At 39.6% G+C, this 15,093-nt stretch overlaps 1 protein-coding gene across 6 annotated transcripts in view; it reads right to left on the bottom strand.

Moving 5' to 3' along the window:
- Window positions 1-10,059, bottom strand: part of NUBPL (NUBP iron-sulfur cluster assembly factor, mitochondrial) — an 87,674-nt gene extending 77,615 nt beyond the window's left edge. For 5 of the 6 annotated variants that reach the window (XR_012628910.1, XR_012628911.1, XM_074868257.1 and 2 more), the window contains exons 1-3: window positions 9,908-10,059; window positions 8,849-8,996; window positions 4,041-4,075 (exon numbers count right to left, since the gene is read on the bottom strand). Coding sequence is in view for 4 of the 6 variants with exons in the window: in XM_074868257.1 (XP_074724358.1) it covers window positions 4,041-4,075; window positions 8,849-8,996; window positions 9,908-10,039 (315 nt within the window). In the remaining 2 variants the exon portion in view is untranslated. Of the gene's footprint in view, window positions 1-4,040; window positions 4,076-8,848; window positions 8,997-9,431; window positions 9,810-9,907 lie in introns of those variants that run through there. The other variant, XM_074868259.1, reaches the window with a different exon arrangement.
- Window positions 10,060-15,093: the final 5,034 nt, after the last annotated feature.

The raw sequence follows: 15,093 nt of genomic DNA, 5'->3' as shown, positions 1-15,093 counted from the left end.
CCCCCTGTGCTCCCTCCCGCCATACAGAAGCACTGACGGTCTTAGATTTAAAATACCACATTGCTCAGCAACCCGTGGGTTCTCTTGGGAAAACAAAGGCCACTTCCTAAGATAAAATCCCCCTTGGTGTATTTCAAATTTTGGTCCTGGTCTGCTTGACCCCATAATCCCCTGACACAGAGTTAGGCTGGAATAGTTAAAACTGATGCCTTTAATGATGTGCCCCTGCTACTGCAGGCAGAAGCCACTTGCTTATGCTTACATGCTAATTTGTTCCATATGGTTTTACTTCTTGCTCCTCTGCCCTTCACAACACAAAAACCATTTTGTCCTATAGTGAAAAATGTAAATCTTCCTGGAAAGAAAAGGAGAGTCAAAGGAAATCTGACCAGGGAGTTCGCCTCATAGTGACAGCACAAGCATGCAGCCTCCCAACTGGATTTGTGCCATCCTTAGTCATGCACAGCTGGTGTTTGCTCACCAAAATACTCTGTTCATAAACAAGCAATCTCTATCCTATTATTGCTGCCATCTATTAATTCAACTTGTTTCTACTATAATAAATCGTCTCTGGCCAGGCAGCTTTCATAAATAGTCTTTCTACTCTGAATATGAATCGTCCTGGCACGAAACCCAAAAATTCTTCCCAAGTGCTCCTAGGGGAGCACAACTGACTGCTGGTACATCAAAAGAACGAAAAGAATCAGCTGTCAAACTAAGCAAGCAATTAAAAATAAAACACAAGGGTAGAACTTTAAGTTATTTGTTAACACAAAAAGAACACTGTATAGATTTATAGGTCTTGGTACAGGCACAAGAGCTTATACAATTCTTAACTAATCCATCTGCAACAGGTAACCCAGGGTACCAAAAGCCTAATAGTTCCAGAAAGGGGTAAGAGGCTGCCCTGCTTGTCTCCCTGGCTTTGCATCAAAAAAACCCAAACCAGAACTCCCAAAAAAACTACTTTGTCCTGGACATGGTATCTAGGCATCTAAATTAAATCCTGTCTTGAATTATTTACTCTGTAACCATGAGGTAAAAATATGCCAAACAGACTGAGCACCAGCATGAAAGACTCGGAACTCCTGAATTCTAATCCCAGCTCTGCCAACAATACTGTGTGCCAATGACAATGTCCAAGGCTCTGTTTATGCCTTAATATTTCAAACCATCAGTATAACTGAAAAAACTTCCATATTTAAAAAAAGTCTATCTACAGAAACAGTAAGGTTCTGGGTTTTTTTTTAACTACAGAAAGTAGACTTTTAAGAGAAGATAACAGGAAGCCTTCTTTTATCAAGAGGACAAAAAATTCCTTTATGCTTTAACTGTTAATCATCTTCCAGCTTATGACGCTATCAAACAACAATGTCACAGCTGCTACTGAAAGAAGCAAGAATCTACTCTGATCCAATCTCACCTGAAAGCATCTTCCACAGATCTCCCTCACCAGAAAACAGTCATTCTCAATAGTCTGTGACCTGTATAATCTTAGAAAAAGAACACTTGAAAGATCAGAAGACAGCGTAATTTTTAAATTCATTTAGCTCCAGTATAGTACTTGCTTTGAAAATCAAGTTACAAACAATGAACTTGTAACAGAAACAGACTGTATCTAATGAAGGAAGCACAGACCTTTGTCATGGTGACCTATCTTTCTTCAGAAGTCCTTTCTTTCCTCCTTTAAACAGTACAGCGAGTTCAAGCATCAGTTTCTATAAATCTGTATTTTGCTTTTAAGAGTCGTTAAGGCCTGTAATGAAATTGCAGGAGGCTGCTGAAGCTCTGATCTACTAACAGAATCATTACTGCTTCCTCAGAAAGATATGAATTTACAATAGCAATGAAGGGAAGGGAAATCACGGGAAGGTGATGCACAATCAGTACTTATTAAAAGTAAAATGAAGAGGTCCACTGCTGCATATCTGAGGTCAAAGAAATTCACTGTAAACTTCAGGATGGACCAGTGGACTCTAAACAACAACCTCCTTATTTATTTCACCGTAAGAAAACTGAATATTGCAATGATCCCTACAGTTCAGAGCACTGGACAAACACAGTCTGGATCAGGTCCCAGAGATACTCATTTCATAACCTTGGCTCACAAAACTAATGAACTGAAATCAATGGGAGTACACAAATGAACACACCAGCAAATTCAAGCCCAAATGTTAAACATAATGATGGCATACATTTTGTTTATCTTAAAACAAACAAAAATATATTAATGCACGAACAAACACGGTAGAGTTTATTCAATCTACCTTATTTTCATATTTTCTAACCTGTAACTACATCCATGCACAATTTCACCATGGCAGCAGCTTACTAAATTGTAACCATCAGTTCATGTAAGTCACAGCTATTTCATCAATTTCAGCTGCTCTTCATTGATTAACATTCAAACAGATGCTGGCATCCAATTTTACACCACCACATAATCATAACATCAGAAATGACCAGCATTGTATCTTTACTTAACTTTCTTGGCTCAATTTCATTTAAAATTACTTCTCAGCCCCTGATTTTCCAAATAACTCTGGCAACAACCTCTTCAATCATTCTAGACTATGGTCTCTCTTATTTGTGTGCTTTACAAGTGTTTTAATGGGCAACTGAAGTGGTGTATCATACTACTATGTTTAAAAGCCAGGCCTTTAACTCCTAACAAAGGGCATAATCCCAAAACTTGTGTATGTCAACTACGACGAGATGCTTTATCTAAATATAAACAATGCACAAAACTTCATGTTTGAAAAGTATTGGGCACAATCCTAAATACAGTTAATCAGTACAGAAGGTTATGTGCAATTAGTTGACGTGGTTTCCATGGAACTACTCAATGACCATGCCACAACACAGATCACATTGCAGGATCACATTCATTTTGTGAAAGTATTACAGCAAATGCATGTTTTAAAGTCAATTAGAAGGATCATTCAAGCAGTTTTGCTTTTCAAGATGACAGATTTTTCTATGAAATCAAATTACTCCAACAGCCTATTTAAAACATAGAACTAAAAACTGTGAAATATCAAGATCAGATGCTATCACAAACAGTACATATTTCATATAACAGCTTTAAACACTCTCTTATCAAGTATGACTGAGTTTATGGACATTTTTTTAATCTTTACAAAATTCCTACAGGGAGAGTGCAGATTGCGTGTAAACCTCACTCCTTCTACCTGTTTTTTTCTCTTACTCATCTTTTACAACCAGGAAAAGATGCTACATTTACCAGATTAAAGTATATGAAGATACTCTGTATTTAATTAATGCTTTATGAGTACAAAACCTGCATTATACACCCTTACATAGGAAGTGAAGCTTGCTTCTGAGTTTACTTCAGTGTCAGTAAGCGTGTACAATAGAACTACTCCCAGTTTATAGCAGCAGGTGGACATAATGAAGACCTGTTGTTTTTACACTTGAATGGTTCCTACTGTCTATTTATAGCCCAAGTAACAGTTTGAGCAATACCACACTGGGCAATGATATTTTGTCACTCAAAAAAATGTATTCCCAAGCTTTAGGAAAGATATGTAGCTCCTTTTTTTCCCCTCAGTCATTTGTATGTAAAGTATTTTTACACATTAATTTCTCCAGAAAAAATAAATCTTCAGAGCTATAAAAAAAAAAAATGTTTTGGACACCATCCAGCACTTACTCATATTTTTTCCAAGTCAGTACTCTGAAGTGATAGAATTCAATTATTTATTACGCCTCCAACCTGCACAAACATCCTCTACTATGTCTACATATCCTTGCAGAATTGCAGTTGAACTCAGACATACACAAGAGAAAGGAAACAGTCAAACCCAGATGAAGGATGAGAGCTACTAAGTCATTCATGGTACTGATAAAATATAAACAAATTAATACAAACTTGTAAGTCCATGAAAAACAAATAAAGAAATTAACTGTCAGAGTAAATACTTAGATTTAATGAATGTGACTGCCCCCAGCAGTAACCATTTTATTTATGAGACACACACTCGTTTCACATTAAGGCTGATAATTAGATGTTCACCTACCGAATCATTTGCTGCTAGGGCGAGGGCTATATTTACTGCAAGAAAGAGGAAGGAAAAAAAAAAAAATTAAGTGCAAGAAAACTTAATTCCTAAATATCAAGAATGTTATCATTACTAGCAAGAGAAAATATAATATAAATACATCACACTTACTTAAGAATTGCATTAATCATCTTGGCCCTCAGCTTCTTGCACCTCTACAATATTACCAGTTTAGGTTGGCAGCAGCACCCACATTTCAGTCCAAGTTTGCCAACAGGCTAACAAACTCAAGCTAACCTGTAAAAACTTGCAAATAAGTTTCTAGAGGACACTGCAAAATAAAAATACAATCTAAGTATTCTGAGGTACCCACTTGGCTTTTGAAAAGTGGACTCTGTCTATAAAACAAATAACCCTACCATCGGTAACCTTCACCACAGTCTCTAGTAAACTTTCTTAAAACTAGAGATTAGGTAAGTATTGACCTAAACTATTATAGTGATCAGAAAGATGATCACATCCCTTTTTTTGATTTCTTGTGATATATGAAACGTGGATATTTTCTGGATGAAGGTGCAATGCATGCTTTTCCCTTGATTTTTATGTCAGAAAACAAAGTCACATCTACCCTGAAAGCATCTGTAACAACTAAAGAAACAAAAAAACAGGATGAAGCAATCAAAAAGACTCTGAGTTTGTTTGCAGCTTTTACATTTCCATCAATACTTAACTCCCATAACTAAAAAGCACGTGCAAGAAGTGGTATCTTTTAATGGCTCACCAGCTTCAGTTATGTTGCAAGACCTCGTAGAAACTTCAGTATAACCAAACACTAATTGTTATAACCCAAACAGTAACATGTTTTAAAAGAAAAATGAAAAAAAACCAGAACACAGAAAAAAACTCAACACACACAGCTCTTCCTTGGGTAATACATTTTGCTTTCTTTACACATTGCTGTTAAGTCAGTCCACAAAGCCTTTTAAGAAAGATAAGCTGTGGTCAGAGCCTTGTTCTACTGGAAGAATATGAAGGTACTGAGAACAAGCTGGGGAGCCAGATTCCCAGCTTAAAGAAATTAGTATTGAGAAAGATAAGTTCCTTTAAACAAAATGGTGAAGAGGTTAATGAGGAAAATTGTACAGCTCTCCCTAAAAAGCACACAGCCTCTGTTTACTCCTAAACTGATAAAGCATATAGATTCTATTCTTCAGTTTGCTATTTAAACAGATGCTTGATTAACCATTCCCTGAATCAATGAGAAGAAAATTCGCCCTCTGAAACTTGGAAACCAATCTACAAATCACAGGTAAGTAGAAAAAACAAGCAATCCAATGATAAATAAAAAGGAAAAAAAAAAAATCAACTGCAGTTCATGTCTGAAGTGGCACAAAGGAAGCAGCAAGTTACTCCACACACTGTCTTAAAATCACTTTATACATCTATCTTCTTCCTATACAATTATCATGTGTGGAAACTAAAGTATGATCCATAAAGCTTTTTCAAGAAAGGATATTTGACTACTGAAGGGAAAAAAGGGAGACAGTGGGAATAACATAGTGGGAAAAACTGAGTTTTTTAGCTGGATATCTAGCTGGACACCTCATGTTCTCTGTTGGATCCCAGCTGCTTCTTGCACTCGTTTTCTTTGTATTACCATCAGTTCCAAGAGGGTGTAGAGCATAGGACCTAACCTGACTCTAAATATTCATGTTGGCCCTAATTAGTAAGTTCCCATAACCAGGAGCTCAGGAGAGCAGGGCAGATATGTTCCAGAAGTTCATTACCACCTTATTTTTTTAATTATTTTTTAAAACTTCACAGCGGGCTACAAGCAAAGTCACCGTGGTATCTCTGCCCATGCTAAACTAGCCAACCAGTATCAAGAACGATGCACAGGGAGGTCAGTACAAGTCTGGGAAGGTTTAATTAGTTTCGGCTTTGTAACTTCCAAATCCGAACTGGGCCTAGGAATAGCACAGGTGAATTCTCAGAACACTGAGCTAACAATACAAATAAAACTTCTTGGCCCAAAATCAGACATGTACAGAGCCAGCTGACTGTGTCTGCATCTGTGACATGACCAATCTACATCATCAATAAAATACCTACAGATAACTAAGATGAACTCTCTCTGAAAGATAACTCAATATTTACATCTCAATGTAAGAGGCATTTAGAAATAGAATAACTGGTTTACAACTATTTATCAGAATATTTTAACATGTAGAGAAAGCCCAGAATCAAAAAACACAATGGTTATCCTGGAAAAGAACCATAAACAGACACTATTATCACCTTTGCCAAACCCAGGCCTCTGTCCAGGCTGGTCAGGTGAATATGGATTTTGGCCTCTGCCTTGAAAGGGTGAGTTTCAATAATAGTACATCCTAAATGCAGAATAAAAGCATGCAAGAGGAAAAAAAACTAAGACACAGTTAGTATGACTGAGATAAAGCCAACACATGGTCAAACGTATCAGCTCTCTCGAACAATAATGAAAAATCTCAGCCCATTAGTCTTTGCTAAAAATGTCTGAAGGCCAAGATATTTGGAAGTATCAGTAGTTTTATTTTCCTCAAACTGCAGGATTAACAAAATGTGAGCAAGAATACCAGCCGTTAATTTTATTCCACTTCCACAGCTGAAAAAATAAGAATTTCAATAAATTAGAAACTTCTCCTCTTTCAAGACCACACTTGGAACTCTTCTCATGCCAGGATCAATTTTCTACAGTACTCTCATCTTCAGGGTAATGCAGAAGAGGGGACAGAAGAGACAAAAAAAAAGGACAAAAAAAAAAATACTTTGGCCCGATAGAGTAAATACAGCAGAATGATGGTAAGAGACAAAAACTTGACACAGAAGAGGTAAGACACAGCAAACAAACAAACCAACCAACATTTATACTAGGCAAACAACAATGACAAAACACAACCGAAGTATTTAAACATGCATTGAAAAATATTTTTTCTATAACATAATTTCTCCTTTTAATCACTGACTATATTAATTTCAGAAGAACAAGAAGTGCTAGAAGCAACAGAGAATACAATATGAAAGCTATACACAACAAACAGAAAGAGTTATTCAACATGTTCAGGAACGGCCCTGACAAACTTGACCAGAATGCATATCCACTTGCCCTGAAATGGAGATCCAGAACAACATAAACAAACTGGGGGAAAGAATATGAAGAGCCTTGACAGTCCTTCAGAGAGACACAGACTGTAAGACTGATATTTTCTGTGGTGCTTCTGGAATTAGAGGTGTGTACTAGCCTCCTTTCTTTTCAACTCCTGCTCTCAACATGAGTCAGCGGAGTTGTCACCAAATGTGTTCCCCACAAACCTCCACTACAAAGAATATCATTTTAAGTACATAATTCAGCAATGATGCCATGCAATACTTTTGTTCATACGAGTTATCTGACCTTCAGTTGTTCATCTAAACCATAACATTTATTCTCATTTTAATAGACAAGTATCTAGATTACTTTTTCTTCTCAATATTATAAATTAATACATTCATTAACAAAAGACTGTCCAATACAGCAACATCTGAATGGTTCATTTACATTTCAATTCTCTTATTTAATGCTTGCTGAACCCTGATTTTTTATTTTTAAATACATGGGTATGAACTCCCAGCTCTAAGTATTATTTATACATGTGTCATACTTTATGTACAAATTACATACAGACACCAGTTAGCAGAACTTAGATTAGCGTATATGTTTGGAAACATGAGGAGGATAATCTGAATTTACTGTTCAAACAATGTAAATTGTTGATTTGCAAACAGGTATTTGGTATTTTTGGTAACCTGAAACAACCAGCCTATGAATTATAACCATCAATCAAAAGGTACCTCATTAAGAAATGCAAGTGTTGATTGTTTTGCATGTCTTTGTACAGGAATGTGTATCCTATGTATAGAATAGTATATAGTGTATCCTATGTAAAGAAAAAAGCACTTTCAATTTTTATTTAAGTAGTTACTCATACTACAGAATATCAAGTTTGACTCTTCTAGTATTTATTAGACAGTCAGTCCTTTACAAACATGGCTGAAATACAAACCAAAAAATGAGAAATTAAGAGCTACATCAATGTTTTATTCACAGCAAATGGAGATGAACAGTAGACAACATTCAACTAATAGATTACTCTTTTCCAATCTAGATGCTAAAGAAGAGATCTTTAAACAAATTTCTAACACTTTACAGAGATAGTTTCAAAGAGGTTTACCTTCAGAGTCATCTTTGCTTAAGTTCAAGCAAATTTCTGCAGTACTGGTAACCTGTGTACTACTTTGTTCTACCACCTAGGAACTGCACAGTTAGAGAAAAATTAATTCAAAACCTAATGGTGGGGCTGAGAGAAGAGTTCAAGATGATCAACAAGACTCTGATCAATTGTATGATAAATTTGCATGATTTGTAACTACTGTTTCACCTTTCAATGCCTATGTAAGTAGCTAAGAAAATTGGACAGATACTTGATTTAGAAACTAACTAAATATCAGTATCCTCTACATAGCACATGACATGCCAACATGGCACAGAGGAGCATTGTACAGGCACACCTAAGCTGCTAGGGAAGAAGGAATAGTATCAGTGCACCTGCATATGATCTAAGAAAGCAGACTGTCCCAGGACAGCACTGCACTATTAGAAAGTGTCTGCCTGATTTGCACCTCGTTTAAAGCCAAGACCTCTGTACCGGCTTGGGACTCAATTACAAGGTAACGACACAACAAGTGCCCAAATATTCCTTACAAAACATTACAAAACATGCAAAGTAAACAATTAAAAATAACCTTACCTGCTGTTGTTGATTTTCCAACTCCCCCTTTTCCAGAAGCCAGGACCACCACTTGCTTAACTCCTTCTATGGGCTTCTGCTTCGGCAGCCCGCGTGACAGGATCCGGGCACGTCTGTCCCTTAGAACCTCGTCCCTGGAGCTTGAGGACTAACGAAAACAGAACACAAGCAAATACATATGCACCAACCCGCAGCTTTCGCAGAGAAACCTGCGTGCTGAGGAACTTCCACTAAGGGTCCAAACACCCGTTTTGCAGGGAGGCTCCGAAGGGAGCCCGCTTCACGGGCAAGCTGGCAGGAACGCGGCCTACTTAAAAATAACTCCAGCGGGCATTTTGTTGAGTTAAATAATCTTGACACTTAAAAGAAACACGAGGGCTTGTGTTAAAATAAACCAAAACACCACTTAAAAAGTTGAAAGCTTTAAAAAACAGGCTAGACCTAGCGGTACTTTACGTTACGGCTGCTTCAAGCCCAACAACTGCCGCTGACAGTGCAGCCCCAGGCGCGGAGGCGCGCAGGCAGCCCTCGGCAGCCGCCCTCCGCAGCCGGCCCCCCCGAGCCGCGCCAGGGGTTCCAGTACCGGTCCCGGTTCGCGGAGCAAGTCCCGCTTCGCCGTCCTGTCAGGAGAGGAGGGACGCGACGGCTCTTCTGCGCCCTGCGGACCCTCCGCAGCGGGACGGGCGGTCCACCGGCAGCCCCTGCATCTCCGCATTCCCGCCTACTACCTGGTGGCCCCATTTGCCCATCGCGGCCGGGGAGCGACCACTCGCTACTGCCACAGAACTGACTCCGGTCCAAGCAAAAACCGGGCAGAGACTCATCTTCCTCGGCTCGCTCCGGCCGCTGCCCCCGACCGCCCTACGCCGCCAAGGCCCTGCAGCGACCGCAACTGCTGAGCCAGCAGCGCCGGGACCCAGCCCGCCGGGGCACGCGAGCAGGGCCAGGCCGCCGCAGCACACCCACGGACAGCCCGACCCTCCGCGGCCGGCGGGCGCGGCCGTCCCGCTCCCCTCCCGCCCCGGGGCGGGCCCGACAGGCACCTCACGCTTCACTCACCGCGGAGTCGGCAAAGGCAGCGGCGGGAGTGGCGGCCCCGCAGCCCGGGCCGCGCTGCGGCGCCGCTGGAGCCCTCCCCGCGCTGGGGAGGCGGGCGGCGCGCAGCGCCCAGCGCCAGCCGGCAGCCCCCATACCCGCCGCCTCCCCCGCCCCGGGCGCGTGGAGATGGCGCCGTCTCGCCGCGCCTCGGCCCGCCCCCTGCGCCGCGCCGGGCTGGGCCAGGCCTCTCCCCGCTCGGCCGCTGCGCCGGCACCCCCACGGCCTGTAGCCCCGGCGGCAGGGCTGAGGCTGAGGCTGAGGCTGGGCGGACCCAGCAGGCTCCCCTGGGGAGAGCGGAGAGGTCGCGGGAGAGGGAGGATTTTGCGCTGGGGGAACTGCTGCGGCTCCGGGCCTCGGTGGAAGAGGCCAAGGCCTTTCCGGATAAAATGCTGAGCGGTGGCACTGCGAATTCAGCAGCGGCACAAAAAAGCTGCTCCTTGCCGCTGTCCCTAAGAAACCTGGGTCTAAGGCGGAAATACCGGGTGACCATACACGTTACAAATTGGTTTGGGGTTATTTCTCACAGTGTTGTACTTGTCCCCGCTAAATCCGGTTCTGGTTTCTCTGCAGCACTCCTTCAGCTTGTCGGTGCCTTTTGAATTCTCGTGTTGCCCTGCAAAATGGTTGGCCAAGAGTTTGGGCTCTCCTTGGTTTGTGTCCTCTGCAAATACAGTAAATATATCTGGTTTATCATTTGGGTCATTAAAAGAACAAAGAGACCTGTAGCCAGGACAGATGCTACCTTAGTTTTTTTTTAATAATACTAATATTGGAACACCGATACTTGTTCTGGTTTTAGTTTTGGTTCTCCAGCCAGTTTACACCCACTCAGTAGAAGTTTCATCAAAACCATGTTTCTGTTCCTTACGTCATCTGAGATTTGTTTAAAGCTTTAAGATACACATCATCTACTGCTTCTCTCTCACCTGCGAGGCTTGTAAGCATGTTGTGGAAGAAAATTAGGTCGGTTTGACATGATTTGCTCTTGACAATTCCATGAATAGTCTTTATTCATCTAAGTGGTATTATAGAAGTAATTCAGATCTTGGCAGTTTCAGGCCATTAGTTTTCGACGATAAAATACAGTGTAGATAGTGTCCTTTGTTGATATCTGTTGTAATATGTAACGGATCAGAGAATTTTACGTTGGTTTAAAGCATTATTATCATAAACATTTTCTCTCTTTTACAGTGAGCAGAATTTTCATCACTATTTTAAATGTTATTTTTTTACGTTTAATACTAAAAGACCTAATCAAGCATTTTGCTAAAAAACACCAGTTTCAAAGGCTTGTTCCTGGGATCAGCTACCACAAAAAATTACAATGATAAAAATAAAATTTGTTGCTATCCTTTAAGTGATTCTCATTCAACCTCTCGTTGTTGTACCCACATGAGTATATTGTGCATAGCTAGCACAGGCAGCTGAAGAGGTCAAATAGTTTCCCACTTATTTACCCTATTTACAAACGAAAATGCAAAAGAATACTGAAAACCAATGAGCCATTTCATTTGAAACTATGATACAGATCTTCCTCAGGGGCCTTTTTTTCACTGCCTCGGGAAACCATGTTAACTTTTGCCTTGCAAGAAATGTGCATAATTGGTTTTCCTACCTTGAGCAGTTGGAGGCGGTGTTAAAGCGCAAAATACTACGCATCTCACAAAAATTAAATCGGCGGATGTTACATCATATACTCTTTGATTCTGAGAATAGCTCTAATACCAACTGGAACAACCCTCACGAATATTTTTGTGGGTTTGTTTTTTTGTAAAGCTGATCTGGCACAAAATAAAATTGATTTTTAGAAAAAGAAGCTGAAGGAGTTTTCCAAACTCTCACTTAAAAAAGAACAATGCTCAGTATTTTTAGTTTTACTAATTTCTTTTAGTACTTGTTTGTTAGTAGCAGGGGAACTACTACGGCAGTAGGTTGTATTGAATATGAAAAGTCGAATTTTGCTATTAGAAAGGGATTAAATGTGCTCAGCAATAAAGCAGACATTGTCAAAATACCATGATTGTTAATACTGGAATACATTGATCACAGTTTGAGTAGTATTCCACCATCACTTCTATTTGTGAAGACAGTTTTACAGATTACACACTTCTTATAATTGCTTTTGGCTTCCTATTTAAATTTTAACGTTTGAAAATATTGGTCTAAGTTGTTTGCTTGACAGGTCATTGCAGTCCACACACAGTGCTAAAATATGAGTCTAGGAAAATGCAACCAAAAATTAACAAAGATTTTACTGCCAGACTTGAGTATGGAAACTATGAGCAATCTCCGCATCTTTGAGAAAATTCCACTCCAGACTTTTCAATAGTTCAACAAAATGAAAAACACAATATTTAATTTTAATGCAAATTGATAACATTTTTTTAAAGTAAGTGTATTCAAAGGCTTTAAATTGCTATTCAGCCTGAACATTAACGTGATAACAGTATAATTGATTTTTGTCTGAAATTAGAATGCCTTGTGTTTAAATGTATTCTTTCTCCACCCAAAATCAATTAAGGGTATCCAGGTATATCTAGGAGAGATTTATTGCCAAATGACTCCAATTTTTAAAAACTAGTTATCTGAAAAATGACTTGGTAGATAATTAGGTGGATCTGGGTGCCATAGGAAGTAAGCAGTTAAAAAAAAGAGTGTATTATCAAGACTGCAAGCTTTCCAGGCTGATGGAGCCCTGTGTTTCCATTCTCATTTCTGAGTGTCTGCGTAAGACTATAATAATACAGTAAGTTAAGGACATGCTACAAACTGTTACTCATATGAGCTATCCATGTTGGTCACAATTTAAACTAGAAATTATATTAAAAAAGGCTAAAGAACTGTTCTTAAAAACTAAGGGGTCATTTTAGCTTCATGACCAGGCCTGTAATCTTTGGCCGCAGAGGTATACTATAGTATACCAGGGCAAGTGTGTGTGGCATGGAGGGTTACTGATTCTGGGTTTTATCCCTGACTGGTCAGCCAGCCCTGGCCCATTTAAGATAAGTAAGGTTAAAATGTTGCATTTTATCTTTTTTGTCCACATAGCAATAGTTACTTGGTTCATGAAGAAAGGAAGTCTAAGATAGTTAAGTTTTCGGCCAGTTATCAAAGCTCATGTGATGGACAATGAGGCTGATGTTGCATGATTAAGAAATATAGATGAAAACATTAAATTATGATATAATCTTTCATATATCGTTATATAGTGAAATAAGATGTAATGCCTTAAAAAAGAGTTATGGAAGTTGTGGTACTTCTGGAGAAGCCAGGAAAACTTTCACTACTATTGCCTTTTAAAAGTTAGAGGCTCTGCTTCTTGAGCCTCAGACTGCTGCAGAGCAAGGAGGACACCTGGGGCCATCATGTTCCCTTTTTTCCATGCTATCTTAAACTGGAGCAGTTGTTCCCAAGCTTTTTCAAAGCTAAGCCTGTAATCCTCTGTGACTTCTTGTGCTCTTACCCAACAACTGCTGGTCCAGAGAGCCTTGCTGCTCTGCCCTCGTTTCTGAGCCTCCTCGGGCAGGATCCTTAGTGTTATCCCTTGGCTCAGCCCATGCACTGCGTCTCAGGACGGCTGCCCCCTCCTCCCATGGGCAGCTCAGAGACCAAGCTAGAGCTGCTCTCATGGCTTTTGCCAGACTATCATTCTCCTGTGGGGCTGACAAACTACATCAGGCTGCAAAATAAACCAAGTCACAATGCCTACCCGTGTGAGTTCTTTGCTTTATCTTTGCTATGCTCCTCATGTAAGTTAAAGTAACTTCCAGGTTGCTTTACTTAATGCTGAGACATGCAATCTGGGTCTGCACAGACCAGCGTCAGCTTGGCAGAGCTTGTGCACGTGGGCTCGATGTCGTACCTGGGGGTAACAGGGTCCAGCCGTAGCAGTAAGGCACGCCTCAAAAACATGTAAGTAGGTAATTTCAGGCACAAGGGGAGAAAACAACTGCAAGCGTGTATGAGTCCTTGTGTCTCAAGCTATTGCTTCTCTGTCATTCATTAGAATTTCTCTTCTTACATCTTTTTCCTGCTAGGCTTACATACCAAGGCAGACATCACTGATATCGAGGCAGTTATGCCCATTTGTTGCAAAGTAAATATGACCTAAGGGATTTTAACAGATTCTGATTTCAAATATCCATACAAAACAAGTGAGGTTTACCTGTGTTTTCATATGGAATATTACCTTAAGAAGCATATTCTGTTCATCATATATAGCAATATTTGAAACTGCAACATCTTAACAAGCACAATGAAAACACTTAAGAAACAGTCCTAAGGTATTCATTTTTCTTTATCATGTGTATTAGTATTTTCAATAAATATAGGAACACAAAAGTAATTTCATCCTGCATGAATGCTTTGCCAAACCTTAAACAGAAAGAAATTGTCTCCTTTAGTTCTGTTTTGCTAAATGAGGAGGAAGGTCTGGCAGAATTGAGCCCAATTTAGTTTGTATATTGCTTTTGTGTGGACATTTTAATCAGTGCACTCCTTCATAGTCAAGAAGAAATGAAAACCTTATTTAAATTATCACCAAATTCTTCTGAAGTCGGTCATCAAGTTCTTCACGTTAATATTGCTTACTATAGTAACAGTCACATCACAGTGAAGATGAAGCTGATATTACAGCAATTTTTCCAGCCTTAAGCAAGCAGTGCAGAAAATGAAGATATTTATTTTGTTGAATATGCCCTTCAGTAACAAAGCCACATAATTTTTCTTGGGTACCTGATATATAGATATTCCTTGCACGAATGGAATTAACTCAAATTAACAGTATTTCCATATTTGAAGAAAAGAGAACAAAAGTTTTGGGTTTTTTTTTTTAAAGTATTCCTAATCTTTGCCATATATTTTACAAACATTGAAGGAGAACTGGCATCTCCTCTCTTTCTTCTTTCCTTTTTTTTTTTTTTTCCCAGTAATGGAGATAAATTGCAATGGTAAGAGTCCCAAGAGCCCTATTGTATTAGACATTGTACAAATACAGAATAAAAAAGATGGTCACTGTTCTAAAAGCTTCAGTAAACCAATTGACACCACTGGTCTGAGTCATAATGGCATTCAGTCAGAGTTTTAATTTCTGAAATAATTTTAATTCTGCTCTTCATTCAATTTTCTCAGTAATGAGCTTATGCTTT

The sequence above is a fragment of the Strix uralensis genome, chromosome 4 (assembly GCF_047716275.1).
Source record: "Strix uralensis isolate ZFMK-TIS-50842 chromosome 4, bStrUra1, whole genome shotgun sequence".
Classification (NCBI taxonomy): domain Eukaryota; kingdom Metazoa; phylum Chordata; class Aves; order Strigiformes; family Strigidae; genus Strix; species Strix uralensis.
The sequence above is the reverse complement of the archived record's forward strand: the minus strand, read 5'-3'. Positions and strand labels throughout refer to the sequence as shown.